Source organism: Cebus imitator, unplaced genomic scaffold (genome assembly GCF_001604975.1).
Source record: "Cebus imitator isolate Cc_AM_T3 unplaced genomic scaffold, Cebus_imitator-1.0 Scaffold6, whole genome shotgun sequence".
Classification (NCBI taxonomy): domain Eukaryota; kingdom Metazoa; phylum Chordata; class Mammalia; order Primates; family Cebidae; genus Cebus; species Cebus imitator.
The window spans coordinates 4,053,633-4,076,378 of NW_016107321.1; the positions used below are offsets into that span (position 1 = coordinate 4,053,633).

General features: G+C 40.6%; 1 protein-coding gene across 5 annotated transcripts in view; it reads right to left on the reverse strand.

The window, feature by feature from the left end:
* Positions 1-1,324: 1,324 nt before the first annotated feature.
* Positions 1,325-22,746, reverse strand: part of MAP3K4 (mitogen-activated protein kinase kinase kinase 4) — a 121,613-nt gene continuing 100,191 nt past the window's right edge. For 2 of the 5 annotated variants that reach the window (XM_017537968.2, XM_017537977.2), the window contains exons 16-27: positions 21,572-21,668; positions 20,307-20,444; positions 16,522-16,622; positions 15,726-15,806; positions 12,419-12,610; positions 10,764-10,834; positions 9,875-9,991; positions 8,814-8,973; positions 6,939-7,061; positions 5,923-6,029; positions 3,394-3,573; positions 1,325-1,865 (exon numbers count right to left, since the gene is read on the reverse strand). In XM_017537968.2, coding sequence (XP_017393457.1) covers positions 1,845-1,865; positions 3,394-3,573; positions 5,923-6,029; positions 6,939-7,061; positions 8,814-8,973; positions 9,875-9,991; positions 10,764-10,834; positions 12,419-12,610; positions 15,726-15,806; positions 16,522-16,622; positions 20,307-20,444; positions 21,572-21,668 — 1,388 coding nt within the window. In that variant the 3' untranslated portion in view covers positions 1,325-1,844. Of the gene's footprint in view, positions 1,866-3,393; positions 3,574-5,922; positions 6,030-6,938; positions 7,062-8,813; positions 8,974-9,694; positions 9,786-9,874; positions 9,992-10,763; positions 10,835-12,418; positions 12,611-15,725; positions 15,807-16,521; positions 16,623-20,306; positions 20,445-21,571; positions 21,669-22,746 lie in introns of those variants that run through there. The other 3 variants (XM_017537984.2, XM_017537988.2, XR_005201721.1) reach the window with 2 other exon arrangements.

Below are 22,746 nucleotides of genomic sequence, written 5' to 3' on the forward strand. Positions count from 1 at the left end.
CATTATCCAAAAAAGCACAATTACAAGTATTGGAGAGGGTATGGAGAACCCTCACACGTTGCTAGTGGGGACATAAGATGGTGTACCACTTTGGAAAACAGTTTGCAAGTTTCTGAAAATGTTGAACATGGATTTACCATGTGACCCAGCAAATCTACTCCCAAGAGAAAGGAAAACAATTCTGTACAAAGACTTGTATGGGAATGTCCAGAACAGCATTATTCATAACCAAAAGTGGACACAACCCAATCAACTAGTAAATGAATACAATGTGTGGCAGTCTGAACAGTCTCAGTAATAAAACAGAATGACGTACTGACACATGCTACAACATGGATCAATCTCAGAAATATAGTAAGTGAAAGAAGCCAGATACAAAAGACCACATATTATAAAACTCTATTTATATGAATTGTCCAGAATAGGAAAATCTATAGAGACGAGAAATCGTTTAGTGGTTACCTAAGGCTGGGGGTGAGAATGGGGAGTGACTGTAAATGGCCCTGAGATTTCTTTTGGGGTGATGGGAATGTTCTAAAATTGGATTGTGACGCTAACTGTAGAAGCATGTAACTATACTAAACGTTACTGAATTGTACCCTTCAAATACTATGTTAAATATAACTCAGAAAGCTATATTTTTTAAAAAATCTTAAAATTCGAAGTGGCTGTATAAATCCTTTTGTGATACCAACATTCTCTGGACATTAACTTCTTGGCTGAAGGGATCTACTCTTCCGAAGGAAGATGAATCCAAAACCTGCTTGAGAAATTACTTGCCCAAGGTCAGTGGCTATGTGTAAGAAGTGAGAGTCAGTGATCTTCCAGAAAGATTTCAGGAAGCTTTATGGTCAAATCTTTTAACAAAAATTTAATAGAAAAAAAAAAAATCAAAGAACACCATCAATGATATATAATTTGGGCTATTTTAGACAGCTAACTGATGAAATGTTTACCTTCTGAAAAAGATGCTTTCTCATCAGCTCATTCAGCAGTATTTACACTGACCTAGTACCCATACATCTTGGTTTAAAAATAAAAACTCCCAACATGTGATAACAAGGCTTAAACTTTTATGTTATAAATTTGCTGGTTAATATAAAATAATTAAAAAGAACCACCTTACGTCATTAGCGCTGCTTCATTTATTTCCTTTGCTTTTCAGCGAGGTGATCCTAGATCCTAGAGGGACGCCGAACCCAGTGACCATCTTCAGCACACACGATTGTGCTCCTCCTTTTGAGGAACAGACAAGTGAACATGACAGAATTCTGTATCATACTGGTTGGCTCATAAGCTGTTAACCATTAAAAGACAATATAACTGAGCTTTCCTAAAATAAACCATTTATTGAAAAAAGAACCCTTTTCTTAAATTTCATTAATCAGCCTTTTGCATTACAAACCTGCAGCTTGCCAACAACAACAACAACAAAAAAGGTAAGGTTTCACAGTCAGTGCACTCAACAAAGAGGAAATCAAAAACAAGGTATGGGACGCCTGATAACACTACAACTTCTTTTGAACCTAGAAAGGTCAAAACACTACGCTGATGTCACGGTTCTCAGTCGCACGAGACACGGAGGAGACAGAGGCAATGGTCCGTGTACAGTAGTAATGGCACTTAACATGCAGCTTCTTTAACCTCGTGGCCACCAGCCCTCCGGAGGGCCTTTTGCCACATCAGACAAACAGGAGCAGCAGGAGAAGTGACGCTTGTCACCTGTGCAGTCTTCAGTCTTGGAAGGTTAAAAAGGCTTATACTGCTTCTCAGCACAGTCTTTATGTAAATATTACATACAGTAGTGATTAACAGAATTTTCCAAGTCCATATTCTACTAGGCTTCATTCTTCATCTGTGCAAACCTGTGAGGAAGCAGGAGAGAGCTGAGCCCTTGCAGAGGCAGGTGTGCCCTCATGCATAAGCGCAGTGTGAGCCTTACAGGGAAGGCCCCATCCACTCATCCTGATGCTCCCAGCACTGTGCTGGGCACAGAGGGAGAGGCTTAAGAAATGTAATGAGCAATGGCAGTGGTAAGTTACTGCTCTAAAGTTAAGCCGGGAATTGACTATTGAAAGAATTTTCAAAAATGGGTATGTGCACTCTCAGGTCAATGTAAATTGTTATGCATTTTATAACTAAGACATCAATCGTTATTTAATTACAAATCCCTAACGTCTCCATAGCTGATCCAGCTGCTTGCCCCTTCCTCCCCCTTACCAAGAAGAAATGACCCCACTCTTCCACATCTTCCTTTCCTTTACCAGGAGCTCTCCTGCAGGGCCCTTGCGAGGCTCTTCTCCAGGGCTCTAGTCTTACCTCCTTCTCCTCTGTGGACCCTCCCAGCAATATTTCTGTCTCCCACACCTGTGCCCTACCACAAATCCCTCGAGTGCCAGCCCCACATATCAAAATGCCCATCTGAAACCTCCAAGCAGATGTTCCAAACATACCCCAAGCTTCATCCACCAAAGAGCACCCACCATCTCCTGACCCACCCCTCACCCAGCTGCTTCTTTCTCTACTCTGGCAAATGGAGTCTATGACCTGGTGACACAAACCAGAAACCTGGGAGCCACCCTAGACTCCTCCCCTCACTCACCTTTCATATCCAATCAGTGGTCAGCCACAGCACTCTCCTAAACGCCACTGATCACTCACCCAGACCACCCTCTCCCAACCCCTTGGCTGTATCAGAAACTTCTCAATGCTCTTGACTCTAGACTGATCTTTCTAAAACACTATGTCATCATTTACGTTTACAATAAATGGAAACACCTTCATGTTGTTCCTGCTTTCCGTTCCAGCCTTAACTTCCTGCCCTTCTCTCTGTCCTGTGTTCATCAGGATCTACCTACACATGGCTCCATGACCGCCCCACCCTCCCTGAAGGGTGAGCCTTTCAAAGCGTCTTCGCTTTGTCTTCCATGCCCCTCCCCCACTCCTGACCTGGCCATGCCTCTCAAAGAACTAAGGTACCTCATTCTAGAGAAAAAGGAACTGAGATTGGCTGACTTAATGAAATTCCTCTTCTGAGTAACCTTACATGCCATTATCACAGCTCTTAATGATCAGTTGTTACTGTCTTGACCCCTCAAGTAGACTATACACTTTCAAGAGTGGAAACTCTTTCATCCAGTGCCATTTAAAATTCCATTTTACTGTCTCTAGTGTATCTCAAATGCACCATCAAAACAGATCAAGTAGAAGAACCTCAATGAACATTTTCCAAATGAAAAAACAAATACAAAAATTTCTGGCATAATAATACATTTAGTTCCTTACCACTTCAGATACGGGTACTTTAAAGTTTCAAAATTTCATTAAGGTCTAGATGCAAAACAGAACTTAAATACTTAGACACGAAAAAGACTATCCAGCAATCTGCCAAACCTTGACAAACGAATGGTCGAGGAGCTGGCTGGCAGTCCATCTCATCTTTGGGTCGCTTTCAAGGCAGTGAGAAAGGAAGTCCTTTCCTTCAGGGCTTAATCTTTCAGGGATTGGTGGCTTATGTCCCATTCCCACTTTATACATAATTTGAAAGTTGTGCTCATACTCATGCCAAGGCCTCTAAAAAAGATGTTTTTAAAAATCATACTTTAATATATAGCCACAAACAATGCAAATACTCAGTCTCTTTTTAAGCATCTCATAATTAATATATATCAGGGGACAGCAAACTTTTACTGAAAGGGCCAAATAATATTTTAGGTTTACAGCCCATATGACCTCTAACAACTATTCAACTCTCTCACGGCAGCCTGGTAGCAGCTATGGACAATATATAAGTGAACGAATATGACTGTTCCAATAAAACTTTATAAAACAGGTGGCCAGCATAGTTTGCCTACTCCATTTGGGGTGTACTATTTAGTCCAACATTATCTAGAAGCCATCATCATGCAGCTAAAAAATATAATACATAAAATTATATAAAAATGTCTATAAAATCCAATTCTCTTATAGGGATAGTTAATATACTACCTTATTGAAAAATAAAAATCCCATTAATGCAAAGCTTATTTCATTATGATTCTATGAAAAATGAGATTCACAGGGGAAGGAACTGTGTATGGCATTCTAATTTATAATCTATCTTTTTGTTATTGCCAATGAAAGCTTGTTCCTTCTTCTATGTATGGCCTGATGGGAATAACACAGATATCACAACCACCTTCCTATTTCAGTGCTAACAGAAATAATGTTAAGCTAGTATTTATTGAGCACTTATATGTGATCTCTTTCAGCAGCTCCAAGGTATAGCTATATAATAATTAACTGATTTCCTATTAATAACTTTTAACTTAGAAACGAAGGTCTCTTAACTTTTTTGCTATAACTGTGTATGTGTAGAGTAAGCTACACATATGCAATACATGCATTTATACATGTCTTTATACATTTGTATTAGTATTATCATTAGTATTAGCTCATTAATATTATCATCAAAAGATACATTTCCAGAAGCAGAAAACTTCTTGGTTTAAGTGCTATGCACATGTAAAATTTTGATACAGATTGGAAATATCTTCAGAGCAGCTCCACCACATGGAATTTCTGTTCACAATATGTCTATTTCTTTACGTACTTTCTAAAAAGTGAGTATTCTCAATCTTTAAAAATGTCACTTAGCACTTTGGGAGGCCAAGGCAGGCAGATCATCAGATCAGGAGTTCAAGACCAGCCTGGCCAATATAGTGAAACCCGGTCTCTAATAAAAACACAAACATGAGCCAGGCATGGTGGCAGGTGCCGGTAGTCCCAGCTACTTGGGAGGCTGAGGCAGGAGAATTGCTTGAATCTGGGAGGCGGAGGTTGTAGTGAGCTGAGATCACTCCACTGCACTCCAGCTTAGGCGACAAAGTGAGACTCAGACTCAAAAAAAAAAAAAAAGTTCTATGTTAAGTTAAAAAGATTTCACTTTAAAATATATAATTCTGGTTAATGAGGTTGTCATCTTCTTCTCACGTTTTCTTTTGTTAATAGACAATCTTTTTAGAGCAGTTTTGAGTTTATAGAAAAATTAACTGGAAAGTACAGAGAGTTCCCATATTCCCCTCCCTGTCCCACAGTTTCCTCTATTACGTATATCTGGTTTAGTGTGCTTCTTTTTTTAGAGCTGATGAGCTAATGTCAATGCAATGTTGTTGACTGAAGTCCATAGTTTACATCAAGGTTCACTCTGTTGCACATTCTATAGGTTTGGACATAAACCTACAGACATCTATCTATCATCACTGTGTCCTACAGAGTAGGTTTACTCTAAAAATTCCTTGTACTCCACCTGTTCATCTCTCTGTTCCCTAAGTCCCTGGCAGCCACTCATCTTTGTACTGTCCCTGTGGTTTTGCCTCTTCCCAAATGTCACGTAGATGGAATCGCTCAGTGTGCAGGCTTTTTAGATTGGCATCTTTCATCACTTAGCCACATGCATTTAAAGTTCCTCCATGTCTTTTTGTGGCTCGACAGCATGTTTCTTTTTATCACTCGGTAAAATTCCTTTGTATGAATATAACACAGTTTGTTTATTCACTTAACTATTAAAGAACATGCTGGTTGCTTCCAAGTTTTGGCAATTATGAATAAAGCTGCCATAAACATTCACGTGCAGTTTTTTTGTGAGGACATGTTTCTTTTTGTAACTGCTTGCTTCCCTGCGTTTTAGTTAGAGGTTTATGCTTCTTCAATTCACTCATAAGAGTTCTCTATGGCATACATCTTACAAATATTTGCTTCCTTGTTAGTCATTTGCCTTAATCTTACTGTACCTTTCAATGGGTCAGATTTTTGTCTCTAATAATGTTTGCTATTTAGCAGAAAATGTGTCCCCAGTATTTGTAATGAATAATCAATCCATAACTACTGTTCTGTTAATGCACAGTGCCCTTCTCCTCCACCAAGTGTGGGGGCTCTGCTTACCTTGCCAGTCACCATTTCTATGACAACACACCCCAGACTCCAGATGTCGGCTGCACGCCCATGGCCTTCTCCTTTGGCGCGAGTGATGACTTCAGGTGCCATGTATGCTTTAAAAGTCACAGATAAGGTGACAGTAATGAGTTACAAACACATCACCATGTTTTAATAGAGCCAAGCAATAAACTAATATTGTACAATATTATTTTCCTGCATTAAGTAACAGTAAATATCAAAAACTTACAGACAGTTCAAATCAACTTGTTGAACAAACTTTTTAGGGGACAAATTCTCTTTTTAAAAGAATTTTTGAATGTACACATTTTCAAATTAATTGTATTCACAATGAAAATGGAAAATCTAACCTGCAAAGGAGGAGGCAAGATTTCGTGATCAAAACGAATAACTACCATTTAACCATAGTGTTGTTTAGACTATAACAGTTTTTTTGTTTTTTTAAGATGGTGTCTTGCTCTATCGCCCAGGGTGGAGTGCAGTAGCGCCATCTTGGCTCACTGCAACCTCTGCCTCCTGGATTCAAGTGATTCTCCTGCCTCAGCCTCCTGAGCAGCTGGGATTATAGGTGTGCACCACCATGCCCAGCTAATTTTGTATTTTTAGTAGAGGCAGAGTTTCACCACGTTGGTCAGGCTGGTCTCGAAGTCTTGACCACATGATCAGCCGCCTCGGCCTCCTAAAGTGCTGGGATTACAGGTATGAGCCATCGTGCCTGGCCATTATAGTAGTTTTAAGAAAAACAATACAAACAACAAAAGAGTTGTTGTGGTAAGAAAAAGAGGCTTTCCTCTCTCCTGTCACCCAAAAGCAGTCATTTAATTTACCAATCCAATAGCTGCTCTTGGGTGGGAGCCCAAGTGTGTAAGGAAGCTGTCCTTCTCACGACTGAAAACCTTTCCCTGCTCTGCCATCCTACTGAAAAAGAAAGGCGAAGGGAACATGCAGGTCCCAAGCATGCTGCATGAAGTCAGAGTACAAAGAACAATGAAGCTGGTCCCTACCTGCTGTCCCCAGGGTGCTGTTCACTTCACCAGGCATGGTCTGGGCATTGTTTTTGAGCTTTACTGAGCATCCAAAATCTCCCAGTTTGATTAATCCAGATGAGGTAAGGAAGATGTTGGCACCTAAAAAGAAATAAGCAGTTGTGAAGCAGCCTCTAAAACACAATGTGGACATTTTGAAGGTTACATGGTAATCTAAACTACCAGGAATGTCATTCACAAACTAAACAATAGAAAGGCTTAGGAAACCTGACTTAGAAAGTATAATCACAGAAAGATTTGTAAGCCTTATTCACCAAAAATGTTAATACAAAGCCACAAAATGCTAACACCAGTGCAGGTAGCCTTGACCAATACATTCTGAACTGAAATACATACCTAAATTATAACACTAATAACCCACAGAGATACTTACAAAGAAATCGCATATAAAACACAAATGCTTATGGTGGCAGTCTGGAAAATTACAGATGTATACAATCAGCAGTGTCTGTAACAGGAAGCGACATGTAGACGAGAACTGCACACACACTGCAGTTCTGCAGAGTCCTCACTGAGGCCTTTGGATTTCTATGACTGTGACTGGAAACTGTTCTGCAATTTTCAAATATTCCTACAAGCAAGATATATGCTTAACTTGCAGTCTAGTTACAATTTCGGGATACTGTTCATCTCTCAGGAAGGCTTGGTCTTTTGCTAGAGACCACAAGATATTAAAGCTCCAACTAAGTCACACATCTCTGGCATCGTGTCCCGTGGTGACTCCTTCGAAAACCAACAACACAGAGCCAATCAAGTTAGATAAGCAGCCATCTGATAAGCTGAGGTCAACAGCGAATCCTCCTAACTCAGTGCTCCCAGAGCTGATGCTCCCCACAATGCACTATGCAGTGGCAGCTTGATCTTCTTGGACAATTCTACATCTGTACCTTCTTAGCCATGCTGAACTAGAAAGCATTTGATAAGGGCACCAGTGAGCTGACTTGGTTCAGACTCTGAGGGAGTCTCTTCCTGCCACAGAATAAAACATGAAGACACCATTTTGTGACAGTAGACAGAGACTGAGGATAGTGTCTATGGCAGAATGACTAGAAATGGGCAATGCTACAGCCTCATAAAGAGCCAGTTAAGCCAATGCCAGAATGATTCCAGATACCAAAGCAAGACAGTGGACAGGCAGGCAGCCAATGAGACTGGCATATGCTGGGTGACTCAGGGTAAGCCACATTATAGAGCACGAACAATTCTTATACCCAAGCCAAAGCAGGCTGGTGTAATCCAGAACAGCCCCCCACAATGGGGGCCCTGGTATGACCATTATGACCATTCTGAGACAGAAGCGCACCTACTCCCCTTGTGCTATGAGAAAAGCACTTTTAATCCATCAATGTGACCAAATTAACCTTCAGCAGAAATCAGTTTCAAGATTTGAGTAAACCTCATTCTTGTCTCAAAAACACAGCCTCATATTTATATGTGGATTTCTGATCTGATTTACTGTTGCTTTACATATTCATGATGTTCATATATAAATAGACAAGAATCCTGACACGAGAGAAAAAAAGGTTGCTTTGATCACGAATGTCTGGTAAGTATATCGGCTATGCCAAATCAGGCTATAAAAATAGCAAACTTCATTTTGGGAAAACAGATTTCTCTAAAAGCAGTGTTGAACAGAAAGAGCAGACTCTTGAGTAGAGACACGGGTTCTATCTTGCTTCTGAATACAGGATCCTTACAGAGGCGTATTTAAACGAAAAGTATTTCCATCTAGAGAAATCATATGTGGGGATGGGACAAGTGTCTTCAGAGCACCTCCCACATGCTGGGTACCAGTGGTTCCGGCACACAGCAGCCAGGTGGGCGTGGGATTACCTTTAATGTCACGGTGGACTATGCCATGATCATGGAGGACATTGATCGCAATGGTGATCTGCTTGGAATACAGCCTAATCACATGCTCCTGAAGTCCCAGCCTTGACACCTCCTCTAATGTTCCTTCGTCACAGTACTCCATGAAGATGTACATTTCTTCCTGTGGGAGGAATAAACGGCAGCTCTGTATTTACGGTTTTCCTTACATGTACGTCAGTGAAAAATCTGGAAAACTTCATAGGCTACACCCCAAAGGAATCTTCTTTCTAACAGTATACTACACTTGCCATCCTGAGTACTGAATGTGTCTCATGACAGTCACTTCTAAGTCCTCTATAGAGGTGTCTGCCTGCTTCCTCTGTCTGGAATTATACAGCTCTTGGGGATAAAAACATCTCCAAATCACAGGGGATAAATTTCTATCATCCTCTGAAGTTAAGTCTGCTATATAATCTCAGACAGGGACCAACAGGTAATGTCATGTCCCTACAAATACATTATTAAGTACTGAAACACATCCTTTTTAAATATAATTTGTAAAAACATTAAAGATGATCAATCTCCAACTCCCGCTGGAAGCTCATGCTGTATACCACGATGCTCCAGGTGATCCTCTTTCCCTCGACGTGTTTATTTCTAAACACAAGGGGGAAAATCAATTTGAGGTTTTAATTTTCTCTCATTTCACAATGGCTCCCTAAATACACACGAGAGAAAAACCAGTATTACTTAACAGTGTACTCAACAGTGGTTCAGCAAAAAAATGGAAAAAAAAAGTCACAAGAAGTGGTGTAAGGGGCGTTTTAGAAGAATCTTCTGACTGGCAGGATGGGTTTCAGTGCTTTATGATGTCGGGTTAATGACTACAGTCTACAACTTACATTTTAGGAAGAACTCCTCTAGTTTCAGAGAGAAGGCAGAAATGATGTAACTCATGGAGATTTCCTGAGAATTAGGCAAAGTTACTGTGCTCTGAAATGAGAAGACCTGTGATGTAGAACAGGACTCCATTCTGCCCTCACTGATTCCTCACACAAAGAGTGTCAATAGGGTCGGCTTACTCTATGCAGCTCCACACCAAAATACCGAACCAGATTGGGGTGTTTGATGCCTTCGAATATTTTCAGTTCGTCTGCAGTTTCCTTGATAGTCTTATGGTCATTAGGTTGAAATCGAATCTGTAAAGTGAGGTAATGAATATGTTAATGAGCTTGACTTAGTCAACCTAATTATACACATTATACACATACACAGAAACATCATATTGCACCCCATAAACACATATGATTTGCCAATTAAAAATAATTAAAAAATCAAGAAAAAACGAAGTTTACAGCCAAACTGGAGTGAAGTCTTAAAAGTACGTCTAGGTCCCAGGTACAGAGGAGGAAGAAACCCTGCTCCGAGGGCATGAGGAACCCCCTGCAGTGGAGGACGAGGCTCCAGGGCAAGGGCGAGCCGCCGGAGGCCTCCCCTCATCTTCTCCTTCTCTCCTTCCGTGTCAAACCGGAAGTCTCCACAGAGAGCAGTGAGTCTTGTTTCCTCAGGTTTCTGGCCCTTCCCCACCCTACCTCCAGCTGTTTCAATGCCACTCATTTCTGAAGCTTATCGTAAATGTTACGTTTTCCCCCAAAAGTGCCCCCATAAGAAACTACCGTAAATCCTCCCCTCTAGGCCTTCAACATACATAGCTCTGCTGCCTTCATAGGCACTTCTCACAGCTGTGCTGTCAGAACTGCTTGTGACTTATTCCCTTCTCTGCAAGCACAAGCCCCTTCAGTGTCTGTGTATGCTGACCCAGTGCATCTGCCTGGTTGGTCCTGAATGTCACACTGCTGGTGCTTCAGACAGCTCTATGCACAGAGAACTGAATCGCCACCAGGGTCTTTATGGAATTCCCATTACCCTGAGTCGCCAAGCCCAAAGGCCCCAGGGAGCCAGGGGACTCACTTCCTTCATGGCCATCAGCTCCCCGGTGTCGACGCTGATGCAGGTGTAGACCTTCCCGTACTGGCCTTCTCCTGTGAACGATGCAAACAAGCTGCACTTCCAGCCACTGCAGGGGCTGCTTTATGTTCCTTAGACTTGCAATAACACTGTCCAATTATTCTGGACGTACATTTATATATCTCTAATCATGTTTACTGTAGTTTACTATTGCCAGATCCAGAATTGTTCTAAATGTTCCTTGATAACTAAAGTCTCAGGCATCCCTTCAGTATGTCTTACCTACACGCATCTTTAAACAGAGCAGAAAGGACCCTGGTAAATTCCAGGAGAAGCATGAAAATGACCAATAAGCAGCTTTGGTGCGCAATTCTGAGCCCTCACACCCCTCAAGGAGACCGGGCTTGGGGTGGGAACAGAAGAAAACAGCCAGGACTAGACGTGGCCATTGTCTACCTCACTGGCACGTGTCCGGGGGTGTGTGGGAGCAGACGTTCCCCTAACATACCTTCTGGGACATTAAACCAAGATGACATGTTCCTGAACAAGACTGATAAGAATAAGTAATCCAATTTATAATAAAGTACTTGATTGTTTCAGTGTTTTTTGCCCTCCTTGAGAGCTCTAGGAAATTTCAGGTTTCTTCAGGCTGACAAAGCCCCATATTATCAATACAACTGTGTTCGCCCCCTTCAGATCTAGATGTGTGACAGATAAATACATTTAAGTAGGGGAAGGATCTGAAACATAACAAGACTTCTTCCCTCACATCATTTACCACTAGTTATTTCACAAGAAGCAATTCCAACTGGAAATTAATTAATTAATTAATGAGGAAAGTTTTAGAAAAGAAGGTTGTCTTGTCCTCATTTGTATCCAGTCTCCTTTCAAATCATGTTATTGTGGGAATAAGATAAAAAGAATATAAACTGGGCACAGTGGCTCACACCTGTAATCTTAGAGCTTTGGGAGGCCAAGGTGGGAGGACCAGTTGAAGCCAGTTCAAGACCAGCCAGCGCAACATAGTGAGACCCCCGTGTCTACCAAAAACGAGAAAAATAAGCCAAGCATGGCGGTACACGCCTGTAGTCCCAGCTACTCGCGAGGCTGAGGCAGGAGAATGGCTTGAATCTGGGAGGTGGAGGTTGTAGTGAGCCGAGATCATGCCACTGCACTCTAGCCTGGCGACAGAGCGAGACTCCGTCTCAAAAAAGGAAAAAAAAAAAAAAATACACACATTCTCTCTCTCTCTCTCTCTCTCTCTCTCTCTCTCTCTCTCTGTGTGCGTCTGTGTGTGTGTGTATTCATAGAGTGTGTGAGTGTGGAGAGAGGGAGAAAGACACTGAGACTAGAACAAACAGGTCAAAATTTGGTGCCTCTACGCTGGCAACTTCCAGGGTTATTAAGCAAAACAATCCAATTTAAAGAACCATTTAAAAATCTCTCTCTTTCTAAAATCTCATTTTGTATTGCTCTTAGAATACATTTTACAAACTAAACAAACAAAAAATTCCCGACCATTCTGCAAAAAGATAACTGTGTATTTACCATGTCTACGAGAAAAAAAGGCCAACTACATAGGATTTAACCTGAAGAAGTATAACTATTGCTATTTCTAACAAGGACTATCTTGACATCATGTTCCTTAATTTCCTTACCAATTTTGTTTCCCCTTTGCCACTTGAAGGTCACCTTCCTCAAGCCAACATGCATAACATTATCATAGGACTTAGGCGTATCACAAACTTGACCAATGATATTCTTTCTCCTCATTTCTCGGTACCTCTTTTCTTCAAACAATCGAACTGACTTCTGGATAGTTTCTATGGGTCCTAGTTTAGAAGCAGTATCTGCAGAGAGAACCAAAACCTCTTAGTCCCAATCACTGCTATCAAGTCAATTCCTAAAACAGAATCCAATAAAAACAGAGTAATGTATATTAACACTCCATTATAGCAAAGCGTATTATCTATTCAGATAAACAGCAGGTGAGTTAATGTTCTTCAAAAGCTACTAATTTTAGCATTAGTAGCTTTTGAATACATAATTGCCACCCCTTATACAGTACACAGATAAAATATAAGCTAGTCACACAAAAATGATTTCCTTTCCCAAAAATGTTGGCTAAAATCTTGCAGTAATCTACATGCCTCTAGTTTCTCCTCTCTCCATACCATGCTCGTTTGCCAGATTATCAAAACATGAAATGTGATCATGATACTTTCCTACATAAATTTAATTCATGAGGCCTGGAGCAGTAACTCATACTTGTAATCCCATCACTGTGGGAGGCGAGGCAGGCTGGTCACTTGAGCATAGGAGTTCAAGACCAGCCTGGGCAACATGGCAAAACCCCATCTCTACAAAAGTTAGCTGGGTGTGGTGGTGCGTGCCTGTAGTCCCAGCTACTCAGGAGGCTGAGGTGAGAGGAGCCTTTGTGCCCAGGAGGTAGAGGTTGCAATGAGCCAAGATCACGCCACTGCACTCCAGCCTGGGTGACAGAGTAAGACCAGGTCTCAAAACAAAACAAAGGAACCCTTAATTCATGGTTCTCCACTACCTACTAACCAAATACGCAAACCCCTGCAGAACTCAGATGGACCCAATTTGTCTTTTCTGTGTTTTCAGACTAGCCAAACAGACTCTTACAGAACACCCCAAACTACTTTTCATTTCCACTACATTACACCTTTCCCTCTGCCTAAAGTGTCTTCTTCATACCCAAGTATCTGTTGAGTGAATCCTACTCACACAGAGCACCTGAAATGCCACGCCTCTTCTAGGAAGCCATCTCTAACGAGAAGGGATAGTTTCCCCGTCTCTGGGAAGAGTACAGAAAAAGGGCTCTAGAATCAAAATGCTTGGGAAAAAATCCCGGCCTTGCCATTTTCTAGGTGTTTGACAATAGGCAAGGCGATTAACTTCTTTATACATTAAAAACCTAATCTGTGAAATAAAGGTAAAAATACTTATCTCACAGGCCTACTGTGAGGATTTCATGAAATAATATATGTAAAGCATTTAGCCCAGGTGCTGGAAGACAGTAAAAACAAGTATTAGCTACTGCCATTATTCCTCATTTTCCCATCATGTGATATATCTCTATTTCTCCAACTCACAGTTTTATCATGACTCACAGTAAGAAATACCTTTTACACATTCAACAGTTCTGTGAGCCATTACCCTTACTACATGTGATTCTGATTTCATCCTGTTCCTTTTTAAAAAATGCTGATCACTCCTACTAAAATTTTACAACCCACTAATGGTTCACAACCCATAACTTGAAAACCACTGGTGTGCCCACTTCTCTATGACAGCACTTTTCATACCATATCCTAATTAGCTACCCAACAGCCTAAGTTTTCTGGCTCAGACGAAGAGATCCTTGAAGGCTGGGATGACTGCAAGGTTAATTTGAAAAGAGAAATTTCAAAAGATTTATAGTGCTCCAGTTATAGTTATTTACTACAATCATTTCTTTAAAATATGGGTCCAAGTTTGTTTCCTTTTTTTTGCCTCAATATACAACACAGCAACTCTACCCAGCACTGGGCAAGATTTTAACAACAGTGAGGCCATGAGCTCCACTGTCGAATATTTCTGAGAAAGGCTTTTTAAAAGCAAATTTCTCAAGATACCTGGTTTTTAATATGTCAATGTGAACCATAACTCTCACAAGAGAAATATAATTCCAAATGGTTCTCAAGTTTACTTGACCACAAAGTACTTGATTTGAAAAATATGGCAAGGACCTGCTGTCCTTGGGAACTGCTAATTACATGATGAGCCACTGAGGAGATTGTCTGTCACCAGGCTCAAGCCTAAGAAGACTCCCCAACTTGAAGCATCGACACACACCTACTCTGTAACCAGGCTTGTCAGTGGTTGCATCAAAGTTGTTTCTTTGTGCCATTACCTCTTTTAAATCCTTGTTGGTCCAACATTGTATTATCTATACTGAATTCCTGCAATGGCATTCTAACCAGTCTCCCCACTTTCTCCTCACTTCTGGCTAGCAGACTATACTATCTCAGCATGTGACTCACCCCCAGCTTCCCACATCCCAAACACACCAGCTGCTCAAGAGCCTTTGGGGCTGCCCACCACCTCTGGGCAAAGCCTTCATTACTCAGCTGGTCACTGACGCTGTCCTTGATCTGATCTCCCCTCATCCTCCAATTTCTCCTGCACTGACATCTGCAGCCCAGTGGCTCTCCTCTGTAGTCAAGAAGCCTCCGGGTGTGCTTCCTTCTTTTCCTTTCCTCCTGGCTTGCTGCAGACCTGTCTTCCCTTCAGAGGGCCAGCTCAGTCTCCTCCCTCCACAGAATCCTGCCACACATCTCTGGGCACAAATATTCTTCTGCTCAGTCACACAGAGTTCAAAGGGAAGCTGCTGTGGAGAGCACTGGACTTGAGAGAAATGCCTTCTGGTCCTCACTCTGCCATTTACTACCTTGGCCAAATTATTGAGTTGCTCAGAAACTATCATTTATAAAGACAGAACAAGATCGATTTTGCCTACTGCTCAATATTGTTGAGCAAAAAAATGACAAGAAAGCATTTTAAAGATCACTAAATAGTAGACCAGTGATTTTTCTGCTATTTCTTCTTTTGATTAATATTAATCACCTGCTTCCTTAAGTTCTTTCCCTCAATGTCTAATTTATGAATGGTTATTTCACAAATGTTTATTATATTCCTACCATGGACAAAAAATTATGCTATGCTGCTTTAAGAATATAAAGATGAGTAAAACATATTATAGACCCAAAAGAGCATGTAGTTTGTTACAAGAAATAGGAAATGTACACAAACACAGTACATGGTACAAAGTGACGTCAGAGGTGTGAGATCACAAGATAGTAATGGGGAAGGTCTAATAATTCAGAAGCTAAATCGAGTTTTACCTGAAACTGCTACCCTTACATGTAACATTTTCAAGTCCAACACTCCCTCTCTCACCTTTACTCTGGCTGATTAGTGTCCGAAGTTCCCAACTTCTTCTTGTGAACCCACTTGAATCCCCTCTTGGATATGCTGGTTCTGCAGGAAGTTATTTTTATACAAATTAAGATTTATGAAATAAATGTGCTTATTTGAGAGCAAATGAAATGAAGGGCAATGGTTAAAAGCAACCTGTCTTTTCTGGTTATTAACTTTTAGTGTGTTTGATGTGGGTGTGAGAAACTACCTCTGCAATCAATTCTAAAAACTGCACCAACTACGAAGTTAATGGAGTTACAGGATTTTAACTACATTAATCTTTTCACTAGTAACAGACAATAAAATACTGTGCAAAAACTGGATTCGTTGGGAACTTCATTCAAGATATTGGCTCCAGGAGCCACAGCCCTGCTCCAATAGAAACGGCAGTGTGGTTCCTGAGCAAAGGCTCCTGAGAGCTACATTACAAACAAAGCTTCCACATATGATCAACAAACATGGTGTCACTTTTGTACTTTTTAAATGAATAAAAGCATTCAACAATTAAAATATCTAGAATAATACTATTTTTAAAGCAACAAAAGTAGACCTATAAAATGCTAACATAGCTAAAAAGTCATCTGTATTAAAAGGCCAACGTGCTCAGCATTAAGTCTTCTCATAAAGCTCTGTTGCTTCTTACTCCTCATTCCTTTATAAAAGACCAAAACAATCAATCTTCAAGGAATTCTCACAAAGGCATTAACAATAGAAACCGGTGAACTGAGACAAATGATTGGGCTGGTTGTGAATGCAGCTACCTTAAAATACTCACCGTCTCGTTCCTCCGTGGGGCTTGAGTGGCGACTCAGGGACCTAAACTGCAATTCAGCAGCTATGGAAGCCAATCGATCATTTTCAGGGACACTGGAACCCCTGTTTTAATATTTTTAACAATTGAGCTATCAATTCAATAGAACTTAAAATGAAAGATGTGTGAGATTTTTCTAGAGCAGTAATTCTCAACAGGGGGGCAACTCTGTCTGCCAGGAACAACTCTGCCTCTAACAATGTCTTAGATACTTTTGGGAGGGTGCTACTGGCATCTAGTGGGCAGCGGAAAACGCACAAGACAGACCCACCAGAATTATCCTCCAAGGGAACAGGGCTGCAAAGGAGACCCTCCTCTGGAGTCTGTTAGAGCTCTGGAGTCGGGAAGGAGGGCTCCATTTTCATCTCTCTGTAGCCAACACTCAAGCCTGAGAATGCCTGCCTGCATAAAACCCTGTCTTATATTAACAACAGAAATAAAAACCCAACACTATTTAAGTGCTACTGATGCATGAAAACCTCCATAACTGAAGCCGAGGGTGAATAAAACTGCATTCACCAAATCTTGCTGATCTTTAAAGTCACCATCTGTGGAGACCCTCCTTTGGAGTCTGGAAGGAAGGCTCCATTTTCATCTCTCCATAGCCAAAACCCAAGCCTGAGAGCACCTGCCTGCATAAAACCCTGTCTTATATTAACAACAGAAACAAAAACACAACATTACTTAAGTGTTACTGACGTTTGAAAACCTCCATAACTTAAGCCCATGGTGAATAAAACTGTATTAACCAAATATTGCTGATCTCTAAAGTTACCATCAAATTATATTTATGTACTTAATTCTGTTTAAAGTACTAAAATCACTCCATGGTCCAAAAGATTCCAAATCTCTTAACAAGAAAATGAAAAGGAATACCTAAAGGCTTCTCAAGCAGTAGCCAAGCAGAAGTGCAAAAGAGGAGGAAGCTTGATATATTAAAGAACAAAGTTAATGAGCTGCTTTTCCAGAATAAAGTGAAATGTTCAACAACCAGAATGAACCCATAAAGAGTAAAAACTAAAACTAAATAGGGAATGTGTTAAAATTGTAATTTGAAAAATCAAAGAACCTCAAATAAATATGGTATTAGTTTATTAAAGTTGTTTAGTGTATATTTTCAAATGAATGACATAATGAAGTATGGTAGCATTTATGCTCTTATTATACCCTGATAGCCTGAAGGCAGCATGATCTATTGCACAGACATTTATAAATTATAAAATATGCATTTTTTCTGGTATTTCCCTAAGCCCTCAAATCTAGTGTAGAACTTAAGTCTGAAGTGATGAGGACATTTCTACTGCCATATAGTTCATCAAAAATTCAGCACTATCTAATGGAAAAACCACTGGTATTGAAGTGAAGAAGCCTATTCCACTTCTAAGCAGTGCCAAAGACCACTGGTGAGACCAAGAAGGCACTAAGCACCTTGAATCTTCCTGATTTCCCACAAGTGAGACTGGCCAATTCCATGCCCTTAAGAGATTTGCCTGGGTAAAAGGAAAGAACATATACTCATGAAGTAGCCTACGGGGGAATGTTTAACAACTAGCTATGGTGGGGGGTGTGGAGGATGGGGAGGTGGGTTGTAGCATTTGCCAATTTTTGTGGTATAAGAACCAGCTTGCAAAATTTCTCAAATATTCGCAATCAGCTCTTAAGAGCCGGCAGGAGTAAGCCTCAGCAAGAGCACCACTGCAAAGTGTTTTATAAATGAAGGTAAGATAACTTAAGCCCAGAACAGATATTTCTTAGGTCAAGTAAAATCAATTAAAAATATGTATTGAAACCTCTAGGGTCAAGTGAGGTTGACCTTTGGTTGATGTATCTGTAAGACAGGCAAGGGCTACACACCGTGGCTGTGGCAGGGACACACACACTGGTGTCATTCTGCCTCCCCAGGGCACATTCACAAACCACAGCTGTGTTGAGACACGAGGCCTTGGGTATGTGAAGTGTGCCTCAGGAGCAATGAGCTGAATCGACCAGTGATTCACGGGCCCGTCAACCGGGCTCACTGTGAAGGTGCAGAGGCTTACGCAGGGCTTGCCTGTAGGAGGGAGTCTGACCACCCCACACACCTCTTCATGTGGCTGTGCTCTTCTCTACCTACCGTCACACACACACACACACACACACACGGCCATAAAGTAACGGGGATCCTGGGTAAAAAATGTCCTTCAAGATAGCATATTATGATGCTATTAAAATTTCTAAACATCAAAGAGTGTCTAAGTACGCAAAAATTTAACATGAATACTTATGAGATGCTACTGATAAGCCTTTAAGATGAAATGCTGAAAAACTGCTTATGCAAAGACTAAACTCCATGAAAAGGCCAACTCTCATCCTAAAATACACGTAATGTACCACACTACCAACTTACAAATGCCTTAAAACACAGTGTATCGATCTTTAAAAAGAGGGAGGTCACTCCCCACTGTCTGTCCAGTTCAGGGGCAGTCTGAAGTGAACATGGACACAGCAGGTGTGGGAGGCAGGAGCCACAGGGTGGTCAATGCCCTCCTCAACTATGAGTGCGTTTAGGGCCCACGCACTCCTCTTCAGTCTGTACTGCATGAATAAAGAAGACAGCTTTGGCAGCCCTCACGGGGACAGAAAAGCATATATGAAGGTATTTGTCATGAAAAGCTCTAAACATAAAAATTATGAAGTTAAATGGGTGCTTGTTCAATGTTGTTAATTTTTTTAGTTGACTGCTTAAGCAGTAAAATACTTTTTTTTTTGGTTATGGACCTTTCTCACTAAAATTTAGAAGCATTAATTATTTTAATGAGTGAGAAGACTGGATATATTTGTAGAAATTTTAGACTGTTATTAAAGTAAGTGTAAAAACATTTTAGTCTATTTTAAAATCTAAAGCCAGGCATCATCTTCCTGATAACTCTACTGTTGTTTCCTTGGAGCTGAACACAGAACCCTGGGTTCTATCACAGGTTTATCTTTCTAGATCAGATACTCCCAACCTCAATAGTTTTGTTTGACTCTTACTGCAAGATGGGAATAGTAACTGCATTCCTCCTACTTAGATACAAGGGTGAAATTCAGAGAAAACAACAGGTCCTTCTCCAATTAGGGTATGAGAATATGATGAAATCCTCTGCCAAAAAATAACTAGAATGAGAAAGCCTACAAAACCCTCCTTACCTATACAAAAGACAATGCGAGACTTAAATTTTTCTGGGGCTTGCCAAGTATCTGAGAGTTCTCTCTAGTACTGATCTATTCTCCATATAACATACAAACTCCATGAACTCATTTTTCCACTTCTATAAACTACTTCTAATCAACAATAATTTAAAATAAAAAATTTGGTTATAAAACTGATCTTCCTAAAAAACAAAAAGTCACCACCTCATATCATTAACTAGATGCCATCTTTTAACTATCTTGTGACTCCAGGCTCTGAGGCAAAATGCTCATGCCCCCTTCTGTTGCGGACCAGTTCCTTCCCATGATACTCTCTTCATAAAGTTATTCTTGGCAAAGTCTTTGGTCATTTTGGCTAATGTCAGCTCCAAAGAAATACTGGTATCAGACAAGTGTCTGCTCGTGGAGGTCAGTGCCAGAGCCTTCGAGCCCTGGCTATCTGCAGAAGGCCCCAGAGCATCACTCATACACCACAGCCAAGAAGCCCAACTGCGCCCGGCACACACCCTAACTAAGGTTGCTGTGCAAGCGCATATGAGGGGTGGGGAGGGTGCGGGATGCTGGTGGGGTGAGACTACCTGGTATCATGGGCACTGCTGATGGATTTGGGCGGCGCAGAGTCGCCACCAGAGGTGCTGGGCCGACTGGCAGCAACAGCAGCAGCAGCAGCAGCAGGGCTGCCGTGGCTCCGCGCGTCAGAAGGCACACTCCGAGTGCTAAGACAAGAAGAAAAGCTTCAGGAACACATGTGAGAAGAGGGAATGGACTTGACAATCATTTTCAATTAAAAATAAAATAACGGCAAAGGAGTGAAAAATATTTAAAAATATAAAATGCAAATTGTTCTCTGAGATTCAAATCTAGGTGTAAAAAAGAAAAAATCCTAATTTCAAAGCTTTTCTTTTTTTGTGTGACAGGGTGGTACTCTGTTGCCCAGGCTGGAGCGCAGTGGTGGAATCACAGCTCACTGCAGCCTCGACCTCCTGGGCTCAAGTGACCCTCCTTGCCTTAGTCTCCCGAGTAGCTGGGACTACAGGTGTGGCCACATCACACAGCTGCTATTTTTCTTGTGGTCTCTGTGGAGACGATGTTTTGCTACATTGCTCAGGCTGGTCTCCAACTCCTGGGCTCAAGTGATCCTCCTGCCTCAGCCTCCCAAAGTGCTGGAATTACAGGCGTTGAGTCATTGCACCCTGGTCCCCTCAAAGCTTTAAAAAAAAAAAAATAACTGTGGTCCTATCTAGCAAATATTGTCAAATAAAACTAACTTTAAAAAAGTGATTATAGATCATACAGGGGAAAGAAGATGGTCACTACCTCAAGATGCAGAAATGCCACCACATTCAAGGCAGTTATCGTGAATATACTATAGTTTCTGAATTTACTTAGTGTTTAAGTTGCTTTGTAATTACATATGCAGATAAAAAACTGAACTGGAAAGGTCATTCCAGTTTTTTTCTCCACTTTTAAAGTGATATTCAGTATTGTTTTCAAATGTTGACTATGCTATCCACATTCAAATTTGTTTTCTGAAGGTTATTTTTCGAAGAGAGGAAAGGAAAAAATGACTCCAAAGCCAGAAAGCATTTAGTAGCTTGAGGTTATAAATAAGCTGAAGAATGAGATTATCTTGAAAGGTACATGTCTGTTTTAAATTTGCATGCCTTTTTCTTTTGCGACTAAAGGCTTCAAGATAAAGCAAGTAAGAGCTTTCACAAATGTATGAACAAGAACGCAGTAAAGGCATTTAGCTCTCAGAGCAAGCATCTGGTAGTTTCAAAAGTATCAGCATGCATATCGGAAAACACTTTGTAAAGCAAACAACTAGATAGGCACCAAATACCTGAATCCCTCTGGAGTGGGGATAATGAGGTGTGGGTTAGGAGGGTCACTATGGCATCGAGGTACCTTCACAGGACGGGGGCTGTTCCGATGAATGGCTGCCAGCGAAATGGCAACAAATGCAACTTGTTAATATGGTCCACAGAAAATCATCAAACCAGTTGAAAGCAAAATGGAGCATCACTTAATTTGGCCAATGACCAAGGCAAGTCCATTTATATATGTAGAAAATCATACTATATACAAATATTATGAAAAATGTCACTTTTTAAAAGTTAGTAAAACCATATTATATATTTACACTTTTCTCCATCAAAAACATTTTTAAAAATCCTGGAGTGAAACATACACAATGCAAGCTAAACAAATGATTTAGCTCATTTTAGAGATACATGAAAATGCGGTAACTCCCTAATAAAAAGGAGTTTCTTTATGTTATCCACACTTTCCTAAATGGAAATCCTGTTTCTTCAAGGTTTTGTTTCCTAGTAATGAGAGGAAAAGAGGCACAGAAGTACTAAAAATGGAGAGATCTGAAGTTCCCTTGCAAAACTTACAAACAAAATGTAAGAAACTGTTAACAAAAAACCTCAGGCAATTTGCGTCTCTGATTCATTATCCTAGCGATTACAATGGCAAATGAAAGAAATTCAGTAATAACAAAGGTAAAAAAAAAATGATTTGGTGAGTCTTTAATTAAGATAAGGTACTGGGGGCTAGTCAAAAATTAGTAAACATTTTCCTACAAAGAAAGACATTCTGTTTAAAAAGCCATGTGCACATATATGTTTTGCAGGAAACAAAACAATTATATTAATAGGCATATGTGATGTTGCAAAACTGTGACACTTCATTGGAAAGAAAATTCAAATGGCCAATAAAAAAAATGGATGTTCAAATTTCACTACTGGTAAACATGTATTACAGAGATGCTTTTCATGGCCAAAACAAACAAAAGCCCATTACAAAAATGGTAGAAACAATTACAGTACATTCATGATGGCCACAATGCGGCCAATAAAAATAACAAGTGAGATTTATACCTGTTGACATGGAGACATTTCTACAACTGTAAACAAACCACTCTATATATGACTGTTGTGATGAAATGGGCATAGAGAAAGGTACAGGTAGAATGCATTTGTGTGATTATATGAACCTATAGGAAATATGGAA